This window comes from Podarcis erhardii (assembly GCF_964252035.2).
Source record: "Podarcis erhardii genome assembly, chromosome: 4".
NCBI classification, from domain to species: domain Eukaryota; kingdom Metazoa; phylum Chordata; class Lepidosauria; order Squamata; family Lacertidae; genus Podarcis; species Podarcis erhardii.
This window is the reverse complement of record NC_138508.1, coordinates 9,180,222-9,195,305: the sequence shown is the minus strand read 5'-3', so window position 1 is coordinate 9,195,305 and position 15,084 is coordinate 9,180,222. Positions and strand designations below refer to the sequence as shown.

Below are 15,084 nucleotides of genomic sequence, written 5' to 3'. Positions count from 1 at the left end.
ACAGAATATGCGCACCTCGCAGGCTTAACGTATAGAATAAGAGAACAAGAGCATATTGTACCAGGTAGCCTGACATCTGGCTGGTTGATAAGGGGATCAAATACTTATTTCACTCATTATAACGCACATCAACCTCTGATTTTTGTCTTCTGGGTTTCTGGGGGTTTTCCTGTCGTTATTCTGTCTCTCAAAGCTACGATAAACCTACCATTAAAATTATGGACCGGACATTTCTTCGTCAGAGGGCAAATGGGCAAATCTAGCAGGGTATCAAATACTTCCCCCCCCCCACTGTACGTTTAGAGAAGATGGGAAAACATATGCAGATGACACCCAGCTCTACCTCTTCTTTAAATCAGAACCAGTGAAGGCGGTGAAGGTCCAGTGCGAGTGCCTGAAGGCGGTTAGAGGATGGATGGCGGCCAACAGATTGAGGTTGAATCCTGACAAGACAGAAGTACTGTTTTTGGGGGACAGGGAGCGGGTGGGTGTGGGGGACTCCCTGGTCCTGAATGGGGTAACTGTGCCCCTGAAGGACCAGGTGCGCAGCCTGGGAGTCATTTTGGACTCACAGCTGTCCAGGAGGCGCAGGTCAGTTCTGTGTCCAGGGCGGCTGTCTAACAGCTCCATCTGGTACGCAGGCTAAGACCCTACCTCCCCGCGGACTGTCTCGCCAGAGTTGTGCATGCTCTAGTTATCTCCCGCTTGGACTACTGCAATGCACTCTACGTGGGGCTACCTTTGAAGGTGACTCAGAAACTGCAATTAATCCAGAATGCGGCAGCTAGACTGGTGACTGGGAGTGGCCGCCGGGACCACATAACACTGGTTCTGAGAGATCTGCATTGGCTCCCAGTACGTTTCCGAGCACAATTCAAAGTGTTGGTGCTGACCTTGAAAGCCCTAAACGGCCTCGGTCCTGTGTACCTGAAGGACCGTCTCCACCCCCATTGTTCAGCCCGGACATTGAGATCCAGCTCCGAGAGCCTTCTGGTGATTCCCTCATTGCGAGAAGTGAGGCTACAGGGAACCAGACAGAGGGCCTTCTCGGTAGTGGTGCCCGCCCTGTGGAACGCCCTCCCATCAGATGTCAAAGAGATAAACAACTACCTGACATTCAGAAGACATCTTAAGGCAGCCCTGTTCAGGGAAGTCTTTAATATTTAATGCTGTACTGTTTTTAACACTTGATCGGGAGCCGCCCAGAGTGGCTGGGGAAACTCAGCCAGATGGGCGGGGTATAAAAAATAAATTTATTATTATTATTATTATTATTATTATTATTATTATTATTATTATTAAATATATGGGAAATAAGTGTGTGCAGCTGGAAATGCTGGCAGCATTAAGATAAATTCAACGGTGTAAAAAAAGTTTTGATGGATGTGATAATGGAATACTGAATAGTATAGTTTCAGGAAAATATGTGGGGATTTATGATATGGAGAATGAACCATGGAAAGAGAAGATATCTTCTCTTCACTGATATCTTAAGAATGTAAAATGAGGATTTTAAATGGTACAACAGAAAAATTAATAAATATATTATACAACCAGCAGGTCATCAGGTGAGGTCTTTTGGTGGTGGTGGTTCAGTTGACGCTGATCCCGTAACAGGGCCTTTTTAGTGGTGGTTCCCCAGTTAGGGAATGCCCTCCCTAGGGAGGTGAACTGGTTTCCTGTAGGTCGGTCGGTAGAACATGAGGCTCTTAATCTCAGGGCCACAGGTTTGCGTCCCACATTGGGCAAAAGATTCCTGGATTACAGGGGGCTGGACTAAATGACCTTCGTGGTTCCTTTCGACTTCACAGTTCTATGATTCTATGGTTATTAACCTCCAGGAGAAACTGGGGGAAGTTTCTGTGGACCCAGACATTCAGTGGCTGAGGAATCCTGTTCGAGGAAACCCTAAGATGATTGGATGGAGGAACTTTTTTTAACCGTTAGGGTGTTTTGACTGTAATTTGTGTTAGATGTTTTTAATTGATATTGGTGTGTGTTTTTTTAACAAAATTAAAATAATGTTTCCTTTGTACATGCTTTAAATGGTACATCTGTTTGCTGCCCTGGAGAGGAAGGGTGGGATATAAATTCCACAAATGAATGAAAATGTAACACAGCCAGTTTGGCTAAAATTCTTTGGTTCTGTGAAAGAGAAATCAGTTATCACCTGGAGACGAACCTGGGGCTTTCTGCACGCAGGGCACCTTCTTCCCGCACTGAGCCCAGGTCCCGCTCCCAACCTCCCCCCGTAAAGGTAAGAGGTAAAACATGCTCCCTTTCTCTACTCACCAGTTGATCTCATTGTAGTCGTTGTGCGCTTCCCACCAGAAGTAAAACCAGATCAGGGTCAGGAAGAAAGAGAAGGTGAGGATTAAGAACCAGAGGCGCTCCCACTGCGGAGGCAAAAAGAAGAGAAGAAATGCTGGAGGCTGGCTGGGCTAGTAAAGGGTGTTTAGGTGCCATCCAAAAAAGAAAAAAGACAAAAGAGAGCAGGTATTTGCATAAAATCTGCATGGGCTGATTTATACTGTTATCAGCCAGTCAGTCCGTTTTATTGCACATAGCCAAAGGCTGCCGCAATGTACACAGAATCATTCAACAATTAAAAGAAAACACAGTGGTACCTCAGGTTAAGTACTTAATTCGTTCCGGAGGTCCGTACTTAACCTGAAACTGTTCTTAACCTGAAGCACCACTTTAGCTAATGGGGCCTTCCTCTGCTGCCGCGCCAGCGGAGCACGATTTCTGTTCTCATCCTGAAGCAAAGTTCTTAACCTGAAGCACTATTTCTGGGTTAGTGGAGTCTGTAACCTGAAGCATATGTAACCTGAAGCGTATGTAACCTGAGGTACCACTGTATACCGGATCGATAAAAAAACTTAAAACATTTATATTGTCAAGACATTACCTACTCTAAACAGAGCTATAAAAGTACCTTAATATACAAGTTAAAACATTAAACAATAAAATTTATAAGCTACAATTATCACATGGCCACTAATATATTAAGAAATAATGTTAATTAATACAATGTGCAATTATATTTGGAGTTTGGTGATAAAGATAAAATATAGCTTGATGTAGATAGGGTCAAATAAATTCATCTCCTTGGGCTGATTTATACTGATATATGCAAATCCAGAAATAATGGCATTCTCTCTCTCTCTGCACAAACAAACATGTTAACCTCTCACCATCTTGAGGAAGGTTGAGCTCAGTCTGTGTCCAGGGAACGACAACACCCCCTATCCTCCATTCTCGCTTCTCTGGAATTTATTTATTTTTCTGGCAAACCCTTCTGCCCATCTGTGCCTCCAAAAAAAGCCACAGTGCTGCCACCACCTTGCCAAACAATGGGAGGATGACATAGGCTATGAAATTAACCCCACTCAAAATGGGGTCTAAACCCCCCTTTAAATCCATATCAACCAAAAGAAAAGAACTCTCTCTAAAACTCACCTACAGGTGGTACCTAACCCCAGAAAACTAGCGCTAATACGCCCAGGAACCTCAACAAAATGCTGGAGAGGGTGCACCTCCACAGGCACATACCTCCACATGTGGTGGGAGTGCCCCAAAATCCAACTACAGTGGTACCTCGGGTTACATACGCTTCAGGTTACATAAGCTTCAGGTAACAGACTCCGCCAACCCAGAAATAGTACGTCGGGTTAAGAACTTTGCTTCAGGGTGAGAACAGAAATCGCACGGCGGCAGCGGGAGGCCCCATTAGTTAAAGTGGTACCTCAGGTTAAGAACAGTTTCAGGTTAAGAACGGACCTCCAGAACGAATTAAGTTCTTAACCCGAGGTACCACTGTAGTTGCTTCGGAAGACAGAGCAAACAAGATTCTGGGCCACAGAGTGTCCTGAGGCCGCTAGGTTTAGATATCTGGATTGCTGCTGTTGCCAATTGCCAGTGTTTGGTTTTTATAAAACTTCCTGTTTTGTCGTTTCTGACAATACTTGAATAAGCCCCCAAGAAGCATTCCATGCCTATCCAATGTAAATTCTACAGGCAAATATTAGGCAGGTTTGTGTATTAGGTTTCTGTTCAGGATAAGAATAGAAATCGTGCTCCGGCGGTGAAGTGGCAGTGGGAAGCCCCATTAGCTAAAGTGGTGCTTCAGGTTAAGAACAGTTTCAGGTTAAGAACAGACCTCCAGAACGAATTAAGTATGTAACCAGAGGTACCACTGTATTCTGGACAAGAACCATACAATAAATAAATAAAATAACCAAGCAAGTATTAGAAATCACCCCATAATTGACCTTACTAAACATCTTCCTAGACAATAATGCCCACTTACACCACAAAGAACTCATAACCCACCTACCGTATTTTTTGCTCTATAAGACTCACTTTTCCCCTCCTAAAAAGTAAGGGGAAATGTGTGTGCGTCTTTTGGAGCGAATGCAGGCTGCACAGCTATCCCAGAAGCCAGAACAGCAAGAGGGATTTCTGCTTTCACTGCGCAGCGATCCCTCTTGCTGTTCTGGCTTCTGAGATTCAGAATATTTTTTTCTTGTTTTCCTCCTCCCAAAACTAGGTGCGTCTTGTGATCTGGTGTGTCTTATAGAGCAAAAAAATACGGTACTTTCAGCAGCCAGAAACACCATAACCAGACACTGGAGAGACCTGTCAGGAGTAAGCATGGACCAATGGTACCAAATAGTATGGGAAACAGCCCTGCTAGAAAAATTAACCTAGAAAAAAGAAGATAAGACGATATTTCTTTATGCCACCACAGCAGCAAGAATTATGTTGGCACAATACTGGAAAGTGGAAACCATTCCCAGCATGAATGATTGGCAGATTAAAATGGTAAATTACGCTGAGCTTGATAGACTAACAGGTAGAATAAGAGATCCAGATGAACAGAAATTTCTGAAAAATTGGAGTAAATATTGGAACTATATTGGAACAAATGTTTAAAGTGAACTGGCGGGGTTAGAACAATTCTATCAGCGAGTGAATCTAAGACCTCAGATTAAAAATCAAATACGTAACGGAAGAAGATATTTGATACTTACCAAAAGGGTGGAAGGGAGTTCAGGGCTTGTTTTCTTTCTTTCTTTTTTTTTTATGTAGCCAATTTATCTCTCTCTGTATAGCTGGGGGAAGGGAAATGTTGGCTTGTGTATTTGTACTGTTGTGACCCTTTTTGTATTTTTTTTTTTTGTATTTTTTCCTTTTTGTGTATGTTTGTTTTGTGTATAACTTCAATAAAAATGCAGTGATTAAAAAAAGAAAAGAAAAACTAACCAATAAACTGAAACTGACATGGGGACAAATAGAAGAAGACACCTTCACCCCGGTATGGCTCTCCTTTATCACATACACAGCCCAACAAGACAATGACAATAATCCACCAACAGCATACAAATCAATATGGCTAACCTGATCCAAAACACTCACCCACCCCACTCACACATGAAAACAAAGACCACCGCCTTGCCCAACACCACGGCTTGACCCCTTGCCAGCCTGGGCAAGATACGTGGAAATCCTGGGCTGCCTAGACAACAAGACAAGATCTCAGCCTTGCTGATGTGGTCCAAGGAAAACCAGAGCAAGAAGGAGGTGTGTACAAGGCGCCATCCAACCGCCTTAGGGACCCCGCTCTGGATTTTGGTAGTGTTATGTAGTGAAGTTTCACCCTGGGCCAGCAGGGGGATACTGTATATAGTTTTCACTCAGGTCCGCGTCAGTTATTTTAGGCGGGAACTCTGGGCTGTTGTTGTTACAATGTTGACAGCCGGCTGCCTATAAAAGCAGGCCGGCTGAGCTGTTTGCAGTCAGTTCTATTCCAGCTTACGAAATAAAGAGCTAGTTGGAGAAATCGCTGTGTCGTCGGCTATGTCAACCCACAACTTAACACTGGCGACGAAGGTGGGATTGATGGACATCAGAGCACAGCCAGATGCGGCCAGCCTCTGAACTGAGCTGAATCACTGAGCTGAATCACAGAGCGAAATCACTGAGCGAAATCACTGGACAGAACCAATTCAGAGCTGACTGTTCTGGCTAGAGCACTGTGTTCCATCCATCGCCCTTCACGCCGGCATCGGAATCATGGCTTCACTTGTGCCTCTACCGCCGTTTGCGCCAGCCTCTGAATCATGGGATTCCTACCTCGCTCGGTTCGACTGCTACCTCTAAGCCAACGAGCTGACAGCAGTATCAAAGGATCGGAAGCGGGGCCTATTCCTCAGCCTCTGTGGGCCTGAGGTGTTTGAGACGGCCCGAGCATTGGTTGCGCCCGAAGCAGTCCAGGCAACACCATGGGACACGATCCAAGAGAAGCTCCGCAACCACTACGCACCAAAGCCGTCCAAGATTGCTGCCCGCCATGCGTTCTACCACCGGAACCAGGCAGAGGGGGAGTCAATCAACAACTACACCACCGCCCTGCGACAGGCTGCAATGCACTGTGAGTTCCGAGACTTAGACGATGCCCTGATGGATCGAATCGTCTGCGGGGTCCGGGACATCCATCTGCAACGGCGTCTCCTCGCCAAGCCAGACCTCACGCTGCAGAAAGCCATTGAGGAGGCTGTGGCCTCAGAAGCTGCTGAACGCTCCGCCCAGGAGATCCGCAAGTGCAGCAGCCCGTGTCTTGCTAGGGAGCCAGTTCCGGTGCATCATGAAGAGGCCAGCAGTGATGAGGCATCCCCAGTGAAGGCGATGATGTGCACCAGACAAAGCGGGAGCACAGGAAGTTCCAACAGAAGTCCAAGGGCCAACCGGAATGTGCCGGCTGCGGAGGCAACCATTCCCGTGCCAAGTGTCGATTCAGAGACGCCATCTGTAGGAAGTGTTCCAGAAGGGGCCACATCGCTAAGGTCTGCCGATCGGCTCCGTCTGACACCCCCCCTTCATCGACTCGCAAGTCCAAGCCTTCCCTCCAGTCTGCCAAGGAAAGTTGTTTCGCTCTCACCAACTGCCTGGGAGACGCCAAAGACACCCTGGTCGAGGGTGCACATTGATCTGGCTGGCCCCTTTCACGGCCGGACCTTTATGGTAGTGGTGGATGCCTATTCCAAATGGCTGGAGGTCGCCCTGATGCCCTCCACCACTACCGAAGCTGTCATCCGGGTGCTGCGAGGCCTGTTTGCAACGCATGGGTGTCCTGATGTCCTTGTCTCTGACAACGGACCACAGTTCACGTCAGGCACGTTTGAGCGGTATCTTTTGGGACTGGGCATCCGCCATGCCCTAACGGCACCCTTTCATCCATCCAGCAACGGGCAAGCAGAAAGAATGGTGCGCTCGACAAAAGAGGCACTGGCGCGCCTGGACCGGGGAGACTGGCATGAGCGGGTCGCCGAATACTTGTTCGTGCAACACATCACCCCTCATGCGGCCACTGGGAGGAGTCCTGCTGAACTGCTTATGGGCCGCCGCCTCAGGTCACCGCTCGACCGGCTACACCCGGACTTTGCCGTGGCTGAACCCCCAGGCTGTGCCAACGCGCCACGGTCATTTGTCCCAGGAAACCAGGTCTTTGCCCGGAACTATGTGGGAGACATTCCTTGGGTGCCAGCCACAGTAGTGGGAGTCACTGGACCTCGCTCGTACCAGGTGGCACTCGAAGACGGACGCTTGTGGCGACGGCACATAGACCAGCTTAGGCGCAGGGTTGGGGACTTGGACACTACCGAGGTGCCCCCAACTGCGCTTGCGGCTCCAGAAGAGACACGTACAGACGGCGAGGCCCCACCTACACCTCCCTCGCAAACTGCCAGCGTGGAGCCGAACCAAGCCGCTTCAGAGGGTCTGCCAGACTTACCACAGACTCAGACCACTCCACTTGCGGAGGCTCCACCTACAGCAGCGGATCCAGGGGATTTGGTTCCAACGCCACCTAGGGTCGCACCACAGCCTCAGCAAGAACTGTGTGGCCCTCCGGACTTGGCTACCAGTCCCCGGCGGTCTGGCAGAGTTCCCAAGCACCCAACTTATTTAAAGGACTATGTTGTTGGACATGTATCACTGTTGGTCTAAGTATGGGAAATGTAACCAATATGCTTTTGTGCCTAATTGAACCATTACGCGTAGTGCTGTATATAAGGAAACCATTACGATTGTAACTAACGCCTTATCTCGGTGGGGAGGGGTGTTATGTAGTGAAGTTTCACCCTGGGCCAGCAGGGGGATACTGTATATAGTTTTCACTCAGGTCCGCGTCAGTTATTTTAGGCGGGAACTCTGGGCTGTTGTTGTTACAATGTTGACAGCCGGCTGCCTATAAAAGCAGGCCGGCTGAGCTGTTTGCAGTCAGTTCTATTCCAGCTTACGAAATAAAGAGCTAGTTGGAGAAATCGCTGTGTCGTCGGCTATGTCAACCCACAACTTAACAGGTAGGGTTGACTCCTTAGCCTTTTCTCCTCACAGAGATATCCCACAAGGCAGCGGAGGTTTAGGATCAGAGTTTTCCTTCTTGTGGATAAGATACCTACGCTGACAAGCCCCACCTGCCCCTGGAGACTTTTATCACATGTGGTGGACTTGTGATAAAGTTAAGAACTTTTGGGAGTTCATTTACGATGAACTCAAGAAAATATTTAAATACACCTTTCCCCCCAAAACCAGAAGCCTTTTTGTTGGGTTTGATGGGGAAGGAAATTAAGAAAGCGGACCAAAGACTCTGTATGTACGCCACAGCAGCGGCAAGAAACATCCTTGCCCCAAACTGGAAATTGCAAGAAATTCCTACTATTGTGGGGTGGCAGACGAAAACGATGAGTTACGCGGAGTTAGCCAAACTGACGGGAAGAATTGGACCCACTCTTTTGGTCTCAAGCCTATCTTTGCATCTTCCCGCTCTTGGTCTCGAGTCTGGCTAAACTAAGTGAGTTAAGATAGACTCGAGACCAAGAGCGGGAAGATGCAAAGATAGGCTTGAGACCAAAAGAGTGGGTCCAATGGTCAAGAAGGTGATTTCTGCACGTGCTGTAGAGGGAAGTGAGGGGCAGGTGGGGCTTGTCCTTTAAAAAAAATAAAATAACTTTTTATTATTTTCCTTATACATACTTTTACAATATAATACATTAAATCACATAAATACTTTTAGCTCTTCCGAGCTTGCGACTTCCCTCCATCCCTTCAGCGGGTATCCCTTATTTTCTTACGTCGCACGTTCTACTTTTTAACCTTATATCTGTCGTACATTGTAGGAGCCATTTCAATTCTGCCAGTCTTTTTAGAATTTTACAATTATCCTTTATATGCACCATAAATTTACTCCAACTTTCTCGAAACCTCCGATTGTCCTGATCCCGAATTCTTCCCGTCAGTTTGGCTAACTCCGCGTAACTCATCGTTTTCGTCTGCCACTCCACAATAGTAGGAATTTCTTGCAATTTCCAGTTCGGGTCAAAGCCAGGGGTCAGCAAACTTACCGGTGTCTCCAGCGCTGATTGCGCGGCGGGCCAGAGGGCGGGGGAGAGCGTGCCCATAGGCGTGCGCACACGGTATTTATGGTGCACTTCCGGGTCAGAGGAGCACCGGAAATAGCTTGTGCGCATGAGCAAGTGTTATTTGCGCATGCGCAAGCATTATTTCTGGTGCACATCTGGGTCGGAAGAGCACCGGAAATAGCTTGCACGGATGTGCACCAGCCTCCTCCGACCCAGATGTGCGCCGCAAATAACGATTGCACACGCGAAGTTACACTTGCGCATGCGCAAATAACGCTTGCGCATATGCACAAGCTATTTCCAGTGCTCCTCCAACCCAGAAGTGGGCAGCCGTGCAGCACAGTGCCAGTAAGAGCGGGCAACGGCGGGGGTCGCTGTGGGCCGGATAAACGAGTCCCTCAGGCCTCATCCGGCCCACAGACCTTAGTTTGGGGACACCTGGTCAAAGCCATTTCCTGGGGTGTGGCCGCTGTCGCTTGGTGACAGCTTCTAGGAACCACATGTGAGAGCTGAGTGCAGGTAAAGGGACCCCTGACCATTAGGTCCAGTTATGGCCGACTCTGGGGTTGTGGCGCTCATCTTCCTTTACTGGCCGAGGGAGCCGGCGTACAGCTTCCGGGTCATGTGTCCAGCATGACTAAGCCGCTTCTGCCGAACCAGAGCAGCGCACGCAAACGCCGTTTACCTTCCTGCTGGAGCAGTAGCTATTTATCTACTTGCACTTTGACATGCTTTCAAACTGCTAGGTTGGCAGGAGCAGGGACCGAGCAACGGGAGCTCACCCCGTTGCAGGGATTCGAACCGCCGCCCTTCTGATTGGCAAGTCCTAGGCTCTGTGGTTTAACCCACAGCGCCACCCATGTCCCAGTAGCACCCTGAGTGTAGGGTGGGGACCAAAGGTGAATAAAAGACCCCAGAAGGACGTGTGTGTCCCCACCAGCGGTACCACCCTGCCCCTAACACAACATACACCCTCTCCTGATACAGTATATAAAATCAGAGATAACCTTGAGCTTCATTCAAAACAAGGGTGACAGCAATTTTGATAAATAAACCAAGTAAGTTTTTTGTGTGTGTGTTTTTTTAAAGGAGCTCATTAGCGTTTTTTTGCATTTAACAAGCTAGCATCTCATTTGGCTTTCCTGACCTCTGGGGGCTACTATGTCATCCGTCTCCCACTTCAGCTGCTGTGATGGAAATGAGTTGGGTTGCTCTGCCAATCTGTGCCTTCCCCCGCGACATTTTATGTATCTCCCATGTCATGCAACGTCCCAGTGAGACGTAGCTTCATAAAAGGCGGACAAGATTAACGAGAGAAATGATATGTGTGTGTCAGGGGCATAGCTATGGCAGAGGCCCACGGCTAAAATTTATTCTGCACAAGTTTAAATTAGAGAGCCGTATCTCTGAAGCCAATGTAATAGCAACAGTTTTACGGCCAGAATAAATGTTCCAACTCAATACAGTTCCGGTTACCACAGCTCAAAAAAAATGATACAGCGTTAGTCCAGCTTTTACTTCATTAAAATGTCTTACCAAACTGTCCACAGGGCTTAGCAGAATAGATTAACAGTGAATTTACAAACCCAGTGCATCCTAAAGCCAGCAGCAAATGGAAAACATTTGACCTCAACACAGAGCCCAAAACTATAAATTAGGAGAGGTGCTTTGTTGCTTGAATAGCAGCCCTGAAAGTTAATATTGACTTATCTTCACAACGGCCCTGTGTGGAAGACTAAGAAGGTTCCAATTTGCCCAAGCAGAAATTTCAGCCCAAAATCGCATATCCAGTATCCTTTTCATCATGGCACACTGGAATTCTGAACTTGCTTTCTACACACATATTACTGTAAAGGTCCAGCGCAGATTTCCTAAGCACGATCAATACGCAGATATTGATACAACTTCCGTTTAATGCTATTCTTCTATTGATTACCTAATCTCGTTGACATTTCAATGAAATCAATCAGCCTGCCAGATTCTGGCTTTTAAAAGGGGAGAGGGACACACACACAAACCCAGTGAAGGAAGGGGTGTGTGGTGAGCCCTTAAGACTATTACGGAAAGTTACCTCAGGAGCTGGATTTGTTAAAGGGGTGGGTACCTGAAGGAAAGTGCCACCTCAGAAAGGAACCAAACTAAAAAGCCGAAACCTCTGTGAAACGAATTAAATTAAACTAGCGTATCAATTCTGAAGTAACCTGAGCTTTCTCCACTTGTATTGTACTACAATGAACGCTTGGGTTGCGAACGTGCAGGATGCACGTTCGCAACCCGCAACATTCGCAACCTGCAGCGGCGAATCCGTGCACACGCGGGTTGCGATTCAGGGCTTCGGCGCATGCGCAAAGTGCGATTTATCGCTTCTGCGCATGCATGACTGCCGAAACCCGGAAGTAACCCATTCCAGTACTTCCGGGTTTTGGTGGTCTGTAACCCGAGAAAACGCAACATGAAGCGTCTGTAACCCAAGGTATGAATGTACCTTGTTTTAAAAATTAATCGTTACTGTTTATTTGAAGAACGCCAGCTTGAGACTCCAACTTATCGGTTATCCCCCCAACAAAGATCCCCCACGAGATTCTCTGGGGTAGTTAGCATTTGTTTTAAGGGCTGTTCAGTGAGATGGGGGCAATATACAGTGGTGCCCCGCAAGACGAACGCCTCGCAAGACGGAAAACCCGCTAGACGAAAGGGTTTTCCGTTTTGGAGGCGCTTCGCAAAACGAATTTCCCTATGGGCTTGCTTCGCAAGACGAAAATGTCTTGCGAGTTCCTGTGGGGTTTTTTTCCTCCCCCCCCCTTTTTCTAAGCCGCTAAGCCGCTTATCAGCTAAGCCGCTAAAAGCCGCTAAAAGCCGCCAAACCGCTAATAGCGCTAATCTGCTAAGCTGCTAATGGGCTTGCTTCGCAAGACGAAAAAACCGCTAGACGAAGAGACGCGCGGGACGGATTCTTTTCGTCTTGCGAGGCACCACCGTATGTAAGAGAGAGCAGGCAAGTCGGCATGAGCGGTAACTGAGGCGTCGGGCCCAGGGGTGCAGTTCTTGGTGGCCTCCTTTACCACTGACTTAGGTGCTGACAGACACGGCTGAATGCTAATAACAACAACAACAACAACAACAACAACAACAACAACAACAACAACAATAATAAATTTATTATTTGTACCCCGCCCATCTGTCTGGGTTTCCCCAGCCACTCTTGGCAGCTTCCAACAAAGACCAAAAATACACTAAAATGTCACACATTACAAACTTCCCTGAACACGGTGGCCTTCAGATGTCTTCTAAAAGTCTGGTAGTTGTTTTTCTCTTTGATATCCGGTGGGAGGGTGTTCCACAGGGCAGGCGCCACCACCGAGAAGGCCCTCTGCCTGGTTCCCTGTAACTTGGCTTCTTGCAGGGAGGGAACCGCCAGAAGGCCCTCGGAGCTGGACCTCAGTGTCCAGGCAGAACGATGGGGGTGGAGACACTCTTTCAGGTATACTGGACCGAGGCCATTTAGGGCTTTCAAGTTCAGCACCAACACTTTGAATTGTGCTCGGAAGCATACTGGGAGCCAATGTAGGTCTTTCAAGACCAGTGTTATATGGTCTCGGCGGCCGCTCCCAGTCACCAGTCTAGTTGCCGCATTCTGGATTAGTTGTATTTTCCGGGTCGCCTTCACAGAGCGCATTGCAGTAGTCCAAGCAGGAGATAACCAGAGCATGCACCACTCCTAAACATTCTGTAACACGTAAGAACATAAAGAAGAGCTTAGTGGATCAGGCCAATGGCTCATCAAGTCCAGCATCCTCTTTTCACAATGGCTGATCAGCTGCCTGTGGGAAACCCACAAACAGAATCCGGGCACAACAACAACAACACCCTCCCCGCGTGTGGTTTCCAACAACCGGAATTCAACACCATGCCACCTCTGACTCCGGAAGCAGTGCAATGCCAACAACAGCAACATTACAAAGCCATCTAGGTTGGTGGCGGCCATCGCTGCCTCATGTGACAGTGAGTTCCACAGTTTAACTCTCTGCTGCGTGAAGAAGTGCTTTCTTTTATTTTCCCTCGGCAACCTGGGGGCCGGGGGCAGCTGGCAGGAACAGGGGGCAACACAAGCCAGTGTTAGCCAGCTGCTCAACTCCGTGTGTGTGTGTGTGTGTGTGTGTGTGTGTGTGTACGAGAAGGAATGAGAATCTCACTCCTGTGTGGGATAATGAAATGCTAAGTGCATGAGTAATGTGCGTTTAAGAGTCCTAAGTGGAAAGTGTGAGTTGTTAGAATACACACACCTGCCAGGGTGTTTCGAGAGAGTGCAAAGAAGAACAGATACAAAGGTGGCATTATACTCAAAACACATCGCTATCGCCACTTTGAAGGCAATGCCATTAACTCCCAAGCGGTGATTTCGTGAACTTTAAGCTCGCGTTTACAAAGGAACGGATTTTTACTACTTTCGGGCTTTATCACCTCTGCATCTTTCCTTTCGTTCCAGAGAAACTGACATGACAGCTTAATCTAGATCCCATTAGTCATCATATCCTGGCATGCCCTCCCACTCAGCCAACAAAGTCTGTTTGATGTAAAAGAATTCTAGCACATTTAGAAAATCGACACTGGCAGAGCAATGCTTTGCGATGAGCTCCCACATTCCTCTCCTGGGGAGGAAAGAATTTGTCCGTTTCGGTTTCTCATTTCTCCCCCATCTTAAATTCCGTCTGCCACATTCCTGCACCAGTTTGCAAGCCCTCCATTTATATATATATATATATATATATTCCTCACAAAAGATTCACTTCTCGTAATATGCACACACACATTGTTGCATTTCTGCAAAGGTACCAATTATCGTACCCTGCCTTATCTAATACGCCCATTTCTGCAGAGCAATCTTCTGTAGCGTAACGCCTTCTTACATGCTCCTTTTACAAACATATGCATTCCTAGGGAAACTTTCACCCTGCACGTTTACTGGGTTGGAAAACTGTGCCGCAAAATTCAGAGAAGTGTAAGTTTCAAAGGATGGCTGCATTTTGGGTCACAGAATCAGAACTGGAAGGGACAACAATGATCATGTAGTCCAATACCCCCCCACCCCCGGAAATGCAGAAATATGCAACTGTCTCACACGAGGATCGAACCCATGACCTTGGCATTATCGGCACCACACTCTAACCCACTGAGCTATCTCTGTTGTTTCAGGAAATGAGACTTAAAGGTAAAGGGACCCCTGACCATTAGGTCCAGTCACGGACGACTCTGGGGTTGTGGCGCTCATCTCGCTTTACTGGCTGAGGGAGCCGGCGTACAGCTTCCGGGTCATGTGGCCAGCATGACTAAGCCGCTTCTGGCGAACCAGAGCAGCGCATGGAAACGCCGCTTACCTTCCTGCCGGAGCAGTACCTATTTATCTACTTGCACTTTGACGTGCTTTCGAACTGCTAGGTTGGCAGGAGCAGGGACCAAGCAATGGGAGCTCATTCCGTCATGGGGATTCGAACTGCTGACCTTCTGATCGGCAAGTCCTGGGCTCTGTGGTTTAACCCACAGCGCCACCCACGTCCCCTAAATGAGACTTAGATAAGTTCAAATTATGACACAATACAAGCCAATTTTCTGCCCGTTCGTATTCTTTGCTTTCCAGAATGAGTAAAGAACAAGGCAGGCA

At 47.8% G+C, this 15,084-nt stretch overlaps 1 protein-coding gene across 2 annotated transcripts in view; it reads right to left on the bottom strand.

Moving 5' to 3' along the window:
* GDPD5 (glycerophosphodiester phosphodiesterase domain containing 5) overlaps positions 1 to 15,084 on the bottom strand; it is a 194,500-nt gene that overhangs the window by 53,879 nt on the left and 125,537 nt on the right. For both annotated transcript variants that reach the window (XM_081860460.1, XM_081860461.1), the window contains exon 3: positions 2,293 to 2,396. In XM_081860460.1, coding sequence (XP_081716586.1) covers positions 2,293 to 2,396 — 104 coding nt within the window. The remainder of the gene's footprint in view (positions 1 to 2,292; positions 2,397 to 15,084) is intronic.